Source organism: Opisthorchis viverrini, assembly GCF_000715545.1.
Source record: "Opisthorchis viverrini unplaced genomic scaffold opera_v5_48, whole genome shotgun sequence".
Lineage (NCBI taxonomy): Eukaryota > Metazoa > Platyhelminthes > Trematoda > Opisthorchiida > Opisthorchiidae > Opisthorchis > Opisthorchis viverrini.
The window spans coordinates 712,829-726,338 of record NW_008751704.1 but is presented as its reverse complement, the minus strand read 5'-3'; the positions used below and the strand labels follow the sequence as shown (position 1 = coordinate 726,338).

The 13,510-nt window shown below is 42.5% G+C and overlaps 2 protein-coding genes across 2 annotated transcripts in view; one reads left to right on the top strand and one right to left on the bottom strand.

Moving 5' to 3' along the window:
- Nucleotides 1-3,051, top strand: part of T265_03385 (hypothetical protein) — a gene marked incomplete at both ends in the record, with an annotated part of 26,301 nt that extends 23,250 nt beyond the window's left edge. The window contains one exon of the mRNA XM_009167854.1: nt 2,661-3,051. Within this exon, the coding sequence (XP_009166118.1) occupies nt 2,661-2,783 (123 nt within the window). The remainder of the gene's footprint in view (nt 1-2,660) is intronic.
- The window catches only part of T265_03384 (hypothetical protein), a gene marked incomplete at both ends in the record, with an annotated part of 27,152 nt that continues 13,966 nt past the window's right edge, over nt 325-13,510 (bottom strand). The window contains 2 exons of the mRNA XM_009167853.1: nt 325-618; nt 8,246-8,277. Of these exons, the coding sequence (XP_009166117.1) occupies nt 325-618; nt 8,246-8,277 (326 nt within the window). The remainder of the gene's footprint in view (nt 619-8,245; nt 8,278-13,510) is intronic.

Sequence of the window (13,510 nt, the reverse complement as noted above, 5' to 3'; positions counted from 1 at the left end):
CGTGCTCTGATCGATGCTGAGTGACTTCTGGTTCCGGCTTTCCACCTTTGTTCATCCCAATCCGAGCAGTTCCTTGCTTCTTGGTTTGTGAATCCGATATTTGGCTCTCCTTGAGTATTCCGGTGGAGGAGTCGGTCCTTTGCACGTAGTAATGCTTAAATTGGATCCAGTTCAATGCTTCGGTTGATCGAATCAGCCATAGTGTACCATGCATCCAGAGAATCCCTTCCGTGCCTCGTGTCCCCATATACCAAGATTTGCACGTTTTCCACATTGAATTTGTGGCCTTCTTCGTCTTCGTGTAAGGATATCAAGGATAAGCGGTCATGTCTCCTGATGGCCATGTTGTGTTCCTTTATTCCTGTGCATAATTTCTTCCCAGTTTGTCCAACGTAGAATTGGTTGCAGTTGTTGCAGTTGATTTTGTATGCCACATTGTTCTTCTTGGTTTTGTTTTGGTTGTTCTTCGGTTTGGAGATCAGTTTCCTCAACGTCGCCACGACGATTCCTCTTTTCGGCCGACAATCTGGTTGTGAGTTCAGCTATATTCGGGATGTAAGGTAGAACTACCCGCCTGGTCGCTTGCTCTCGTTGTTGTTGTTGCTGAGATGTTATCCTCTTCAAGAGAGTTCAACGACAGAGGTCACTCAGCATCGATCAGAGCACGAGGGCAGGGAAGGCCAGGCTCACAGTTCACCTGGTCATCGATCAATCAGGACGCAGGATAACAGAACAACCAATGGAAACGAGCGACCGAAAAACCAACCTTGACCGAAGGTCAACGCCGGCTAGCAGCATGTATATTAACACACACACACACACACACAACACTACTCAATGCACAATCACCAACCCATCACTACGCTCCCCAGTGCGCCCTAACAACGCACTGATGATATCACCTCGATTGGTGATGAAACGTTTGCAATCAAATTGCCCAGCTCAGCGAACTAACCAACGACTATCTATGCTACCTGAGCTACCAACATTCTCTTCTATAGTAAGTGTATTTGTGCACATAGTCTAAATGGATTTAAATTTCATCGGGAAAAAAACAACGGATGCGCACCTGAATTTGGTCCAATGAACTCCTATAACTAACTCGGACTAACCTTTCTTCTATCTGTCTTAAAGTTTGCAGTAATCTTCCACGTATAACCTTCATAATACACTTCGTGGTGGTCGATGATAGGGCTTTCCTAAGATATATTACCAAGAAAACTCATAAAGAGAGAAAACATAGTAAAGTCCCTTGTTCATGCTTTTGCCGTCCTTATTCCTGCCTACTTATACGATGCTGAAAATTGTGCACGAAGTACTTATTTGAGATTGTGGCCCGAAATTCAACAGCTTTGCAGATGTCCCACACAAAGTGGCCAGATTTCATACCAGTACAGAAATACTTCTCAGTAGTTTTCCAGGAGAACGACCGATGTCGCACAGTCACTAGAGATGCTAGAGATTGGAAGATGTAACTCCTGGCTTTGAGCCGTTTAGTACCCGATTTCCTGTCCGGCATTGTGCAGCTATTTGCTCGGGTGTCTAATTATCAGGCAAACTGACAATTGATTGCTAACAGTGAGGATCTTGACATCCCTTGATACAGCCCCTATGCATGTCCTGTCATTGTCATTATCTGGAACAGGAGTAACTGTTTTGCAAATCTACAGAGAATCTTTGAAGTTTCTGTGACTTTGATACTCCTGGGGTTGAAACCCGTTTTTTCGGCTCCCACGGCATATTTTGCGTGTTGTGCATTACACGGCTCAGTCACCGTAGTAAGCTGGGAAATCTAATCATCTGGACTTCGCGAACCTTTGTACCAAAAAATGTTTATTTTTTATGAATGCTCTTCGATCACACTTTTCACGGACTTTGTAGTGCTACCGTACGCGAACATCCTTGCTTGTGCTTGAAAACATGTAGCGTAGTTCGCCTCAGCGAGTTTCACTCCACACTTTTTGAAATCATCTGATCCAATTGTGTTGATGTAATTTGTAGCCAGTTCAATTAACAACGCTTGGTGTGACCCAACGTTTTGTTGATAATCAGATTACCATGATAATTAAGTCACACAAGCGCGTATCATCCTTTGAAGTCTGTTTTCGCCAATGTTCGTTTGCCTGAATTTACATTGTGTTCTTAGTCTGTGACATGGATAGTCACAATGGTTAGGTAAGAAGGCACCTCTTCTGACGTTTGATACGATTTCAAAGCGCTTCAATCCGATCGACTCCATGGCGGCTTTTGCATCAGTTTTAGCATAAGCAATGATTCCCCATAAATAGTCGGAGTCGAAGTATCACTAGGTGTATGTTTTTTACACTACTTACATTGGTAGATTTTGGCCTGTAACAAAAGCTTTTGCATGTCTATAGTCTGATACTCTGGTAACTTCAGTAGGGAGTTTCGAATCAGCGGTCTCCCAGCTGTTAGTGTGAACCCTTCACTTTTCGGTCACCATCGGCTGAACAGCAGTGTGATTAGTTCTTCCTCACACAGAAAACCACATCGTCTGGTCTGTTATTGACTGGCTGACGACTTCTCAGATGGGAGTTTCACTCGTCATAAGAAATTTTTCTTCCTTACTTCATTATACCACTATTTTACTTCTTTTTCTCTAACTTTATCCCTACTGCCCATTCTTCATTGTCCTACAGACCGAAGTTTTGCTCAATGCCTACGGATCAGAAATGTCTTTCGTCGTTCAACCTTCCGATTTGATTGCTTGCTTAAGGCAAGAGCTCAAACGTTTCAAATCCTACAAACAGTACATTCCGTGAACTTTACTAATGAGTTACGGGTAAAATCAAATGGTTTCAAGGTTGATAATAGAGGAAACAAATACAACGAGTGAGTTTTTTCAAAAGACCGTAACCACTGGCTTCCGGTCAGTGGGAAACAAGGTTTGAAAGTATGTAAATTGCACAAGTGCACATACATTTAAACGTTTGTGAGGTCCTTTAATAATACTGTTCATAATTTGCTGTTACTTCACGTCCATTGTCGATCACACCCTGAAGATTTGTACTTTTACAGAAACAACTTAAATATAATTCGTGAAATATTTTCGTTCTTTTTCAAAATCCGTCAGCGACCAAAAATATAAACAGCAAATCTCAGGTTATTCAGTGGTCAAGTTTGCCGAAAATGGACGAACTAATCAGAATTTATATGTCCCTTAGAAATTCATGTCAAACGGGGCGTTTTAAATATGCAGTCCAGTACGGCGTCTGTGTGAGTTGTTGCCAGTAAAGTAAGGGTAGGTTTTATGATCAAAGTTACCATACGTGAAGGAAAATACGTCGCGTACAAGGTGAGACCTAGTAACCATATTCCTATTGATCTTTAAATAGCCCAAATCCCGGTTGTGCACCGGATACTACGGCGCTAACTGGTGGGTATCAGAATAAAGAGTAGGGATTCCAACAAATACACTCGTTTGCAGAGCAATCTGGTTTTCATGGGAGAATAAACTGAATCCCTCGTTTACGATATTCTTCAACTGGATGTGCTGCACAAAATCCGCCTCATGCTTCAGGTGGTACGATATTCGAGAACATAAAGTTGACAGAAACTCGGGAACCGCGCCTATCTGATGTACCTCAATAAGGGCGAAACCGTTTGTGGACTGTCGAAGAGCTTTCAGCGACCTTTTATGAAAGTGAAAGTTTTATATTCTAAAAGTTGAAGCTGAATTGACTACCAAATTAAGCTCTATGAACGTCCGGAGACTCCACTAGGATTTATCTGACACTATCGTCGAATGTTTAGAATGTAGTGTGTCTGTTTGCAAAAGACTGTTTTGTGGCTCTCTACCTCCAACTGACCAATGATGCAAGGGGTAAAGGAGCGGAGTGGTTGAAAGACTGTTTTGTGGCTCTCTACCTCCAACCGACCAATGATGCAAGGGCTAAAGGAGCGAAGGAGTGGTTGGATGAACGGTCAACTCTCTGATTGTTTGGCTGACTGAACGAGTGAAAGGAATGAATGAATGGATGGATGAATGAATGAATGAATGAATGAGTGAATGAATGAATGAACGAATTAATGAATGAATAGATGGGTGAATAGGCAAAGGAAGGAACGAATCCATGGGGACTGATTAAAAGGAAGGATAGATGGAATGAATGAATTTGTGAGTGATTGGCTGGACGAATAAGGAAACAAGTTAATGAATGAATGAATGCCCCAACAACTGAATGAGGGTAATCGACCTTGAATTTACTGTGTAGCAAAGTGGATAAGCAAGTCGTGGTCATACGTCCCTGTTGAACTCAGTGATATTCAATGAGTGAATGCAGTCTATGTGACTTGGGAACTAAAGCCATACAGCCACAAAACATCAACCAAAATTTCCTTGGACAAGGTTTGAAATGCTGAAAGTATGGTATTCCGGTGCAACAGAAAAATACGCCATTCTCTTCGAATTATCCGTTCTGTGGACAAGTGGACAAGAACGATTTCATTCTGCAGATGAAAGACTTTCCCCAATATTGAGAACTCCGTTTCAAACCTAAGTGACTCTAGAATAGGTGCACCTTCTTCCTGTGAAATTCAGCACTCCTACCCTTCAAAGCATTTTGAGCCTTTAATTTCCCATGCAAGTTGTCTGAATTTTTACCTCTCTTGCAATGATGTAAGTAAACCTTTTGACAGGTTGGTCATGATCACGTAAGTAGTTTACAACTGGCTTCTAAATAGGGCAATATTGCATTGCCTGTAGTATGGCCACTAATCTTCTGAGTTGACGAAAAGCGAGCTTTATGGTATACAAATTTTTTGGGCTGTCTACGGGGTGGATAATTTGAGACAGGGTTACATAGCTTACGATCTCGCTGGAAATTCTAGTTAATATTTTGCAGACAACCGGAACGACTCAGGGCCAGTTTGGATAAACGGGGACAATATGAGTGAAGTATGGGTGAAGCTAAGTATGACTGCGTACGATTGAAGTTAATGGTACACTGTAATTCAGAACTGCCCGCCATTTCCCGCCTGTCCAGTTGTCATGTCTCCAACCGATTCTTTGTTTGTGTAAATCCTTCAGCAGGATAACTAACACACATTTTGAAAGCTATCTTCATAATCTTTGAAGTTGTCCACAAGCATCCATCCTATAGCCATGCATTTAAACACCCATTCGATTTCTCGTAAGGTATCTAATCCATGCTTAATGGTAGCACGGTATCCGACTGCGCAACATAGCCTGAATGAACCAATTGATCAGCTGTCTGACAAACAATCCATCTAGATTGTCAAATCAGTAATATTCAGATTAACATCTCATCGGTTGGCATAATAAACTGTTTTCATGACAGCTAATTAACACCAAAAACTGGATAGATTACACGGGGACAGACAGAAGTACGAATTCATGAATATGAACCCTCCTCAAACATTTTGCTGCGAAATAACGCAAGTGAAATTCATCCGTATTAGCGTTAGTGGTATAATGGCTCTTTGTTGAGGTAGCTGAAAGTGTTATTGGCATTTCCACCGAAAAACGTCTATGAAAAAGACAGACACAGAATTAGGCGGCTTGCTAAGCAGTACCCAGAACGAATAGTACAGGCGCACACCATTCCAAAACAAGCAAGCGATGACGCTTTGGTTGGTGGAGATAGGTTTGAAACAAAATTGTGAGCCTCGGGGAGCTCACCTTATCTGAGCTGTCAACTCTTTTATCTATAGGGCTGAAGCTTTCCAAAATGAAATGTCATTCTAGGAGCGGGAATTAGCGGCTTTTGAGATTGAGCCTCGATAGTTGCTCAATAACTGTCTTGATGCAATTGCACCAGCGTTGAAACGCAGTTTTTACGTGAAAAGCATAGTTTCATTGCAGGTCGGTGTGTCACGGTTGCACGAGAGCATTTTCTCTGCCAAGCAGTGGGAAAATCGTTAGGGTGGCATCCTCAGAACTTTAAAGCACACGACAACACTAGGAGACAAACTAGTATTTTTGAAGGAATAAAGCTGTGGTAGGATTAAATTTTGGTGATTTCCATTGTCGGCTCTTCTTTTACCTATTTATTTATCTACTCACGAGTAGCCTGATCAAGTTGCCAGTATCCATGTACTCGTCTCGCTGCTCAGGGGGTAATCGGGTCACCTTGAGAAAGTATATTTGGAAACTCCAGTTTAGCCATATACATTTTCCGGCTTATCACAATTCCCCGGATGCCACGCACTGCAGATGGAGACGCACGTGTTTGTTATTTCAAATGCTGCAGGCGTAAGCGTATATGGACTAGCATAGTCTCACCATCGCCTAAATTCGACTTATATGGGCTTTTGTCTTGAAGGTGTTTGCTGCCGTAGCCCAGGAATCTCTTTCTGAATGCAGTAATCTGTTGCAATGAAAGACACCGATGCCAGCTTCACCGCTGATAGACTGGTAAGCATTTGAGGACAGTTGGACGCTTCTAACTAATTCAACAAAAAAGTTCAGACTTCATTGAAGAAAGTCAAAGTCGTGATCACTATCTACTACTTGATGTCATATCCACATCTAAGACAAGGGAACTGAACAGCTGAAAGTCTACCGTTAACTGTGGACTAAAAACTGCAGGACCAGTGATGAAGTGTCACCAAAGATACTTTGATTTGGCTCCGATAGGGAATTACCGCACAGAAGGCAACTCCGAAATCTTGCGTAAATTATCACACTTAGTTCGCTGACCACCGTTTCTGGGGACTTTGTCGAAATTTCTGATGACATATACGACATATATATCATTCCAGATGCTATGTCTCTGTCCATACACTCTGGAGACCAAATTTCAGTCAAATAAGAGTCTTGCGGAATCCCCACTGAACCCTGGAAGATTTGCTCGTCTCTATGATCTTACAAGCTATACATGAAAAATTATTCGGCATACAGTTTCCTCGAAAATATTTAGTGTTGCAACCTCCCTTTGTATTGGGGCTTTTCCGAACATCAGTTTTGCGTCTGTCTATAGTAGTCATAATCTTATCTTGCCTCTCTGAAGTGATGTCATACGTGAATCGGCAGTGCTACGGCTGTTCTGAATTGCAAGTCGAATCAGGTTGATCTTTTGGAATAATGTGACGCTTTTCAAGGCGGTCCAAAAGTCTGAAAGAGCACTCAGTTGAAACGTTTAAATTTGCCCACAGACTTCACATCCACGTATCCTTCAAGCTTTCCAGTCGCTCACAACTCACCGAACAGAATGGTTTAGAAGTTACAAGTCCAGTTGCTTGCGCTCAAGCGCTATCACTAAGAACTGCAAGCGACCCAAGGTCACAAATGCGCTCTTTCTTCAGGAAAATGGCCGGACAGAAAGTAGCGAATCATATCTCCGTTAGTCCCGTGGGTCTTTGCACACAGTTACATAAAACCGCGTTTGATTTACGTGTTTACAGATCAGCAGCGATTTTTTTCAACTGGTCGTCGGAGGGTGAAGTGTAACCCCCTAGGTTGTCTCAGTGCCCCCAACCCCACTGTCAAACCTTTTCGTATAGTCAAGCACTGACAAAGAAAGCATAGCCAACACTTGACTTATTATTCCTGTATTCTTGTATCCCTTATGAGACTAGTTGCTTTGCATCGGACGCTTTCTTGCACTCCAGTATGGTCGCACCATGTGCTTGACTGGGTGGCACTTCGGCCTTCGGGGTTAAAAAGAAGCTCCCACGCGATTAGGGCTGTCTGGTTGGCCTCAAATGGGGTTTATCGCAGATTATTCCAATGGCTGAGTCTGAACTTTCAAATACCATAAATTTCATGTGTTAATGATTCATCAGATGTTTTTATGCAAAATCTTATCCATGTGTCATGATCACAACTCCAATAGAGCTTGGTTGTTCTCCTTATAAGCTGTTAGTGTGATTGGTGGTGTCCGTGTTGGGGTTACTCATAAAATTCTTGGCCTCCAATAAGATAACCGGAAATTCTCTCTAGCTCTTTGCCGCTGAAACTTTTCCAGATCATCTTCAAGCTTCGCCCTGTCCTCTGGGAGGTAGCCACCGATACTATGACCCCCCTTGGACCATAAAACAGTTCTTACGTCCTTGCACAACTACAGCCCGTTCTGTGATAATAAATACCACTCTGTGGAATCTGAATCGCGTTGATTTATCATTGATTCAAGGTTCAAGTGGATAGGTTGCTAAGAGGTTGCAACAAAACCCTTCATCATAGGCGTTCATGAAGCAGTGTCAGATTCCATACATGTCGTGGATCAGCCTTGCTTGCAGCCTATCAAACGAAGACTGCACATACTTTTCCGACGAAGTCAAACTGTGGTTCGGCACCTGATACGATGAAAGTCAAACAGAAGCTGCATTTCTGTTATGCTGAGGTCTTATTTTAGTATAGCAGGAAGCTGAAACGGGTGCCGAATGGCTTCGGATTCGGCGTCTGCTGCATTCATGTCCGAGGGCCTTACTGCAACAATACTATGAGCGATTAAATGATATCGATGTAACCTATTACACCTATCCAGAGAGCTGGTAATGGTTAGCAATGTGATGTTAGAATCGTGTCACTTCAGGGCACTATTGCTCCTGTCAGTTAGTGTATGAGCTTCATATACAAGTTCTAACTTCGAACAACAGGTTGAGGTAATCTCAGCGCACTGCATGCATTTAGCGCACAAACCATCAACAAACATGTGTCCACCTTCTCAGGTTTTGGCCCTAGGATACCTTGGTCTCTTTTATCGCACGAAATGTGCAGGAAGGCGGTGCCATAGCTTAAAACCAGCAATCGGTCTCTTGGAAATGTTGATCAGGGTGACGTCGAACTGAAATTATCCTATTTTGTGGGACAATCTCTGGACAGGTCCCGAAATGAGCTCAGCTCCATTTAGGAGATTCTACATTCATCCGAACCATGAACCAAGATTGCTTTGTAAATTCATGACTATAATACACTATAATACAAGCACAATTTTGGCACATCGCACCCTAAAAAGCTGATAAAGTGCCAGGTGTTTTGATATAAAAAAATTCACGCGGCTGTTTTTCAAGGGTATTTGAAAGGTGTTAGAATTCAGAAAACGAATGCGAAGGTGCATCACACAACTGGCGTGACGAAAACCTTGGGGAAGGAGAACTGAGAAAACGGTCTTCAAACACCTCTAGAATTTTCATCCTCTCAAGGACAATAAGTCTATATTTTCGTCGTAAGGTAAAACAAGGGCACAGTGTCCTTACAAGTTTGAATACAATGGAACAAGTAAGGTATTCTCGAAGAAATAAACATAAAGTTGGTTGTCTTTTGGTAGAAATCAACTGGTACATTAATTCTCTTCCATAACGAGTTAGAAAAGACCAGGCAACTTCTATCATTTCAGAGGAATAGCTGAATTACGGAGGCAGGCATATGTTAGCACAGACGTCTATGTCAAATCACAACCATTCTGAAAACAAACCGTTATCTGGAGGACGGTGGCGTTGTTGAATTGTTGTATATTCTTTCACACAAAGCTAGGAGTGCCCCCTGCGGAGTTCAAACCATTATTTTATCTCCGCAAACATCAGGAGACCAAAGGAGCAAATACTCTACCACGAATGGAAATGACGAGGTGAAGAAAATTTGGACAGTAGTAACTATCGTCTTCAACCGGAACTGTTTCTCTTTCTAGTTCGACTAAATCTGCCAGGTGCGCGCGGAATTACGGAGGCAGGCATATGTTAGCACAGACGTCTATGTCAAATCACAACCATTCTGAAAACAAACCGTTATCTGGAGGACGGTGGCGTTGTTGAATTGTTGTATATTCTTTCAAACAAAGCTAGGAGTTCCCCCTGCGGAGTTCAAACCATTATTTTATCTCCGCAGACATCAGGAGACCAAAGGAGCAAATACTCTACCACGAATGGAAATGACGAGGTGAAGAAAATTTGGACAGTAGTAACTATCGTCTTCAACCGGAACTGTTTCTCTTTCTAGTTCGACTAAATCTGCCATGGTGCGCGCGGAAAATCAGCGTACACTACGGCGCAGCTTAGTGTCCTATCAACTTGAACGAGAAAATGCAATCCACGGTCACATGCTTTACCGCTCGTCTATTTGTGTGTCAGAGTGGGTTAACAGGATAGAGTAAATACATAGGATACTTATGCAGCCTGTGTGTGGCACCTACACTTTGATGCCAGTTTTCACAGAATCAGTAATTCCTGCAAGCAACAGTGACCTCACTCGCCTTGTACCGGCATCGTTAGTTTTTATACCTAATATATTTATCACTCTTTGGATGATACGGACCTGTGAGAAATAAGCAAACAACTCTTGAAGTGAATATGAAGCATGTGCAATGAGGCACCACTTGGTTCCGCTCTTACAGGCACCCACTGAATGAACGGTGTTCAAGGAACTATTCGGGCTACTAGGCTAGCCAACAGAGTTACTCGAAGGATTCTACTGGTTGTGTACCAGCGAACACAATCCGCATAGCAGTATCTCACAGTCAATTCGCAAGTGAGCTTTTACACAGTATCATATTATGCTCGGTGTGGACAACGATCATTCCGTGAAGAAAAATCCTATGGATAAAAACATCGCCATGTGCTTGCCGCGTGTAACCACGACCCCGAAAATTTGCCAATGAAACTCAAGAATAGTAAGCTGTCAACAAAGAAGCACACCCAGTAATAATCAGTCCTTTTCCAATGGCTTGTGCACAGCTCCTAACATCGACGCGATACCCAAAAGCAAGAAAAAAGGATTCTTCGAATAAAACCTGTACCCAAGTTGGTGAGAACTTGCACAGAATAGATCAATAGACGTCCAAGCCGAAACGTGGATTGTAGGTATGTGGTCCAGGTGCGCTTGAGACTGGCGATCATTACATATACACGTAGCAAGACAGAGAAAATGCTTTATCCTTGTTAGCTCACCCATTGTGATTCTCCCCAAATCCTACCTAGTCTCGTTGACCGAGCCGGTCCACACCTGTCGATGTCGGTGCAGTCAAATCCGTTGTCGCCGTACGTTTTGTTCACACAAACCATGACAATATGAACAACAAAGACTGCGTTTGCGACAAAACCATTGAACACTCAAATAATCCTTCAAAAAAACAAGCGTCATAAGGGCTTTTTGAGGAATTGCTCCTGACGTCTAAAGTACTGAGCATGGCATAGTGAAATGAACCGTTTTTACCAAACACACATCGCACTACGTCAAATGAATGAGAAGCAGGGACAAGTTCGCATGCATTTATCGGCCATCAAACTGTTGTCTTATCTGTTCTAGTGTTCAGATGGACTTTCAGACTGTTTTGCATAGTGTTACCCCAAAACTATTAACGACACGGTTCTACTATGCGGTCATAATTAATCTCTAATTTGAACAGCAGTGATTTTATAGCTAATATGTGGAGCGTCGTCTCAACATCAATCAGATTCCCTTCCCTCTGATCTGGGATTAGCAAGGTTATCGAACCAGACCTACGAAGTGTCGGTTAGAAGAAGGTACCAGCACAATGTGATAAGATCTTCATCTGAACAGCAATTCAGACAAGCTGCCTGCCGAACCATACATCCTCACCTCATTGAGGACTAAGCTCCGGTGTGACACCAGGTTATGCTCACTCATTGACTTGTTAATTGACCGTATATTGTAGTGACCCGATAAATCGAAAAGAATTGTGGCTTTCTTTTAGCTCAATCGGCTCATCTCACGAATGGTTCAAATGCCACTAAACATTTCAAACATGTCCTATTACTTACTAGACCTCAGTCAAACCGGTAGAACATCAAACAGTTGGCCTCGGACCTGTCAGATCGGAGTTTGCGGGACCACTAAACTGAAAGGTATTCCTCCAAAAGTGAATAAAAGAATTTACCTACAAAAGTAATTTTGTCGAAAAAGGTTCTTGTAAAAGCACACTGTCGCAAAGTAATATGGGAGTATTTTGTCGCACTTTGATGGCCTCCTAAACATCCATTTCAGACAGGGATGCATCGACCGCAAGGATCGTCACATAAGTTGTTTACAGCTTACAACTGACATTTCAAGGCTAAACAGGTCAATATTAATGGGCATAACCTACGCTACTATTTCATCGGGATAAATGCGTTGATCAGGAATTTATTGTGTCGTTCGTCGTCCAGCATTTTCTTCAATACGTTCACAACTCGGGTCGATGATCGATCGAATTGACTCATTCTTGACTACAAGAGATAGAGTGATCCCCAGTGGTGCTTCCAAGAATTGCTCAGCCTGGTCACTGATCTTGAAGAAAGACATTCTGTGCGTCCCCATCCTTAAGGAGTGCAGCTTTGATTACTCGGTTAGGACGACAAACGGATGTTCAGCGAACATTGGGCTGGACGTCCCATATGCCGCCAGTTGTATTAAATCAATCCGGAGAAGCTTCTTCAAATTGGTCCCATAAATGATAAAAGACGATTACTATGGATAGGTTTAATTGATTAAGAAGTGGGTAGGGTGTGTAGGTCAGAATTACACTTGATGACAATCAACACGGATCTTTTCCAGGTGTGTAGGCAGTTGTGACTGGGATGAATGAAGTCAGAGCACAGGCCAAGTTAACATTATACACATACAATATACAGACGTCGGTATTTCCCTTTTACCTGCGTAAACTTTTACTAATAAGTCATGAATAAGGAGTAACACATCTTGCAGTGCCAACCAACACTTCCAGTTCACGCTCATTGTAATGTTTATCTCAGTTGTATAGACGTAAAAAGGCTCCTCAAATCTCTTCGACATTCCCAAGAACTTTACCTTAAAATCAGCTGAATCCTTGTTTAGGGTGTTCTTCAAGTGAATACGCCGCTGAGGAATATCATAAACGATAGATTCAGTTGGGTCCCAGGTGAATCTCCCGTGGAAACCAAATTGGTATGCAGATGAGTGAACAAGACTGTTTCACTTGTTTCAAAAGGTAAACGGGTCTAAGTTGCAAAGAAGTAAAGCATAAATGAAATGCTGTACGATAACCAGAATAGCAAATAAGGTCGCTGTTACACCAGTTCACAGAACAGGATATTTATAGCGCACAGTCACTACTTTGTCGACTGTAACTTTGTGAAGTGTACTGAAGCCTCACCAAATGACACTCATCCAGAAAACCAAAACATCCCCACCTGTGATGTACTCCTTCACTGGTGGTCTGTGGACATGTCTAAGTACCTAATAGCAATCAGCACTATGAACTAAGAAGACCGGTTACACATAGCGCCAACAAAAAGACTCGAGTATTATGGACTCGGATCATCCATCTCCTGCTTACCGGACGACTGAGTTGGCAAATGAAGTACTGAGGACGCTTACCGTCCAGGTGTGTGACTCGCCACATCCCCGAGAAGTTGGAATCCATCGAAAGGTTTGATCTTAGTTCATTGTGTACTTAGACTTCTCATTTGAAATTTTACGAAATTCGAGTGTCAGAAAATTTCGGTAAACACTCGGTGGAGGTATTGATAATTCCACTATGGAGGCTATTTATCAGTCCAAGTGGGTATGTCACTAGGCTAACAGAGACTGGCATCGCTTCTAGGGCAACCCTGA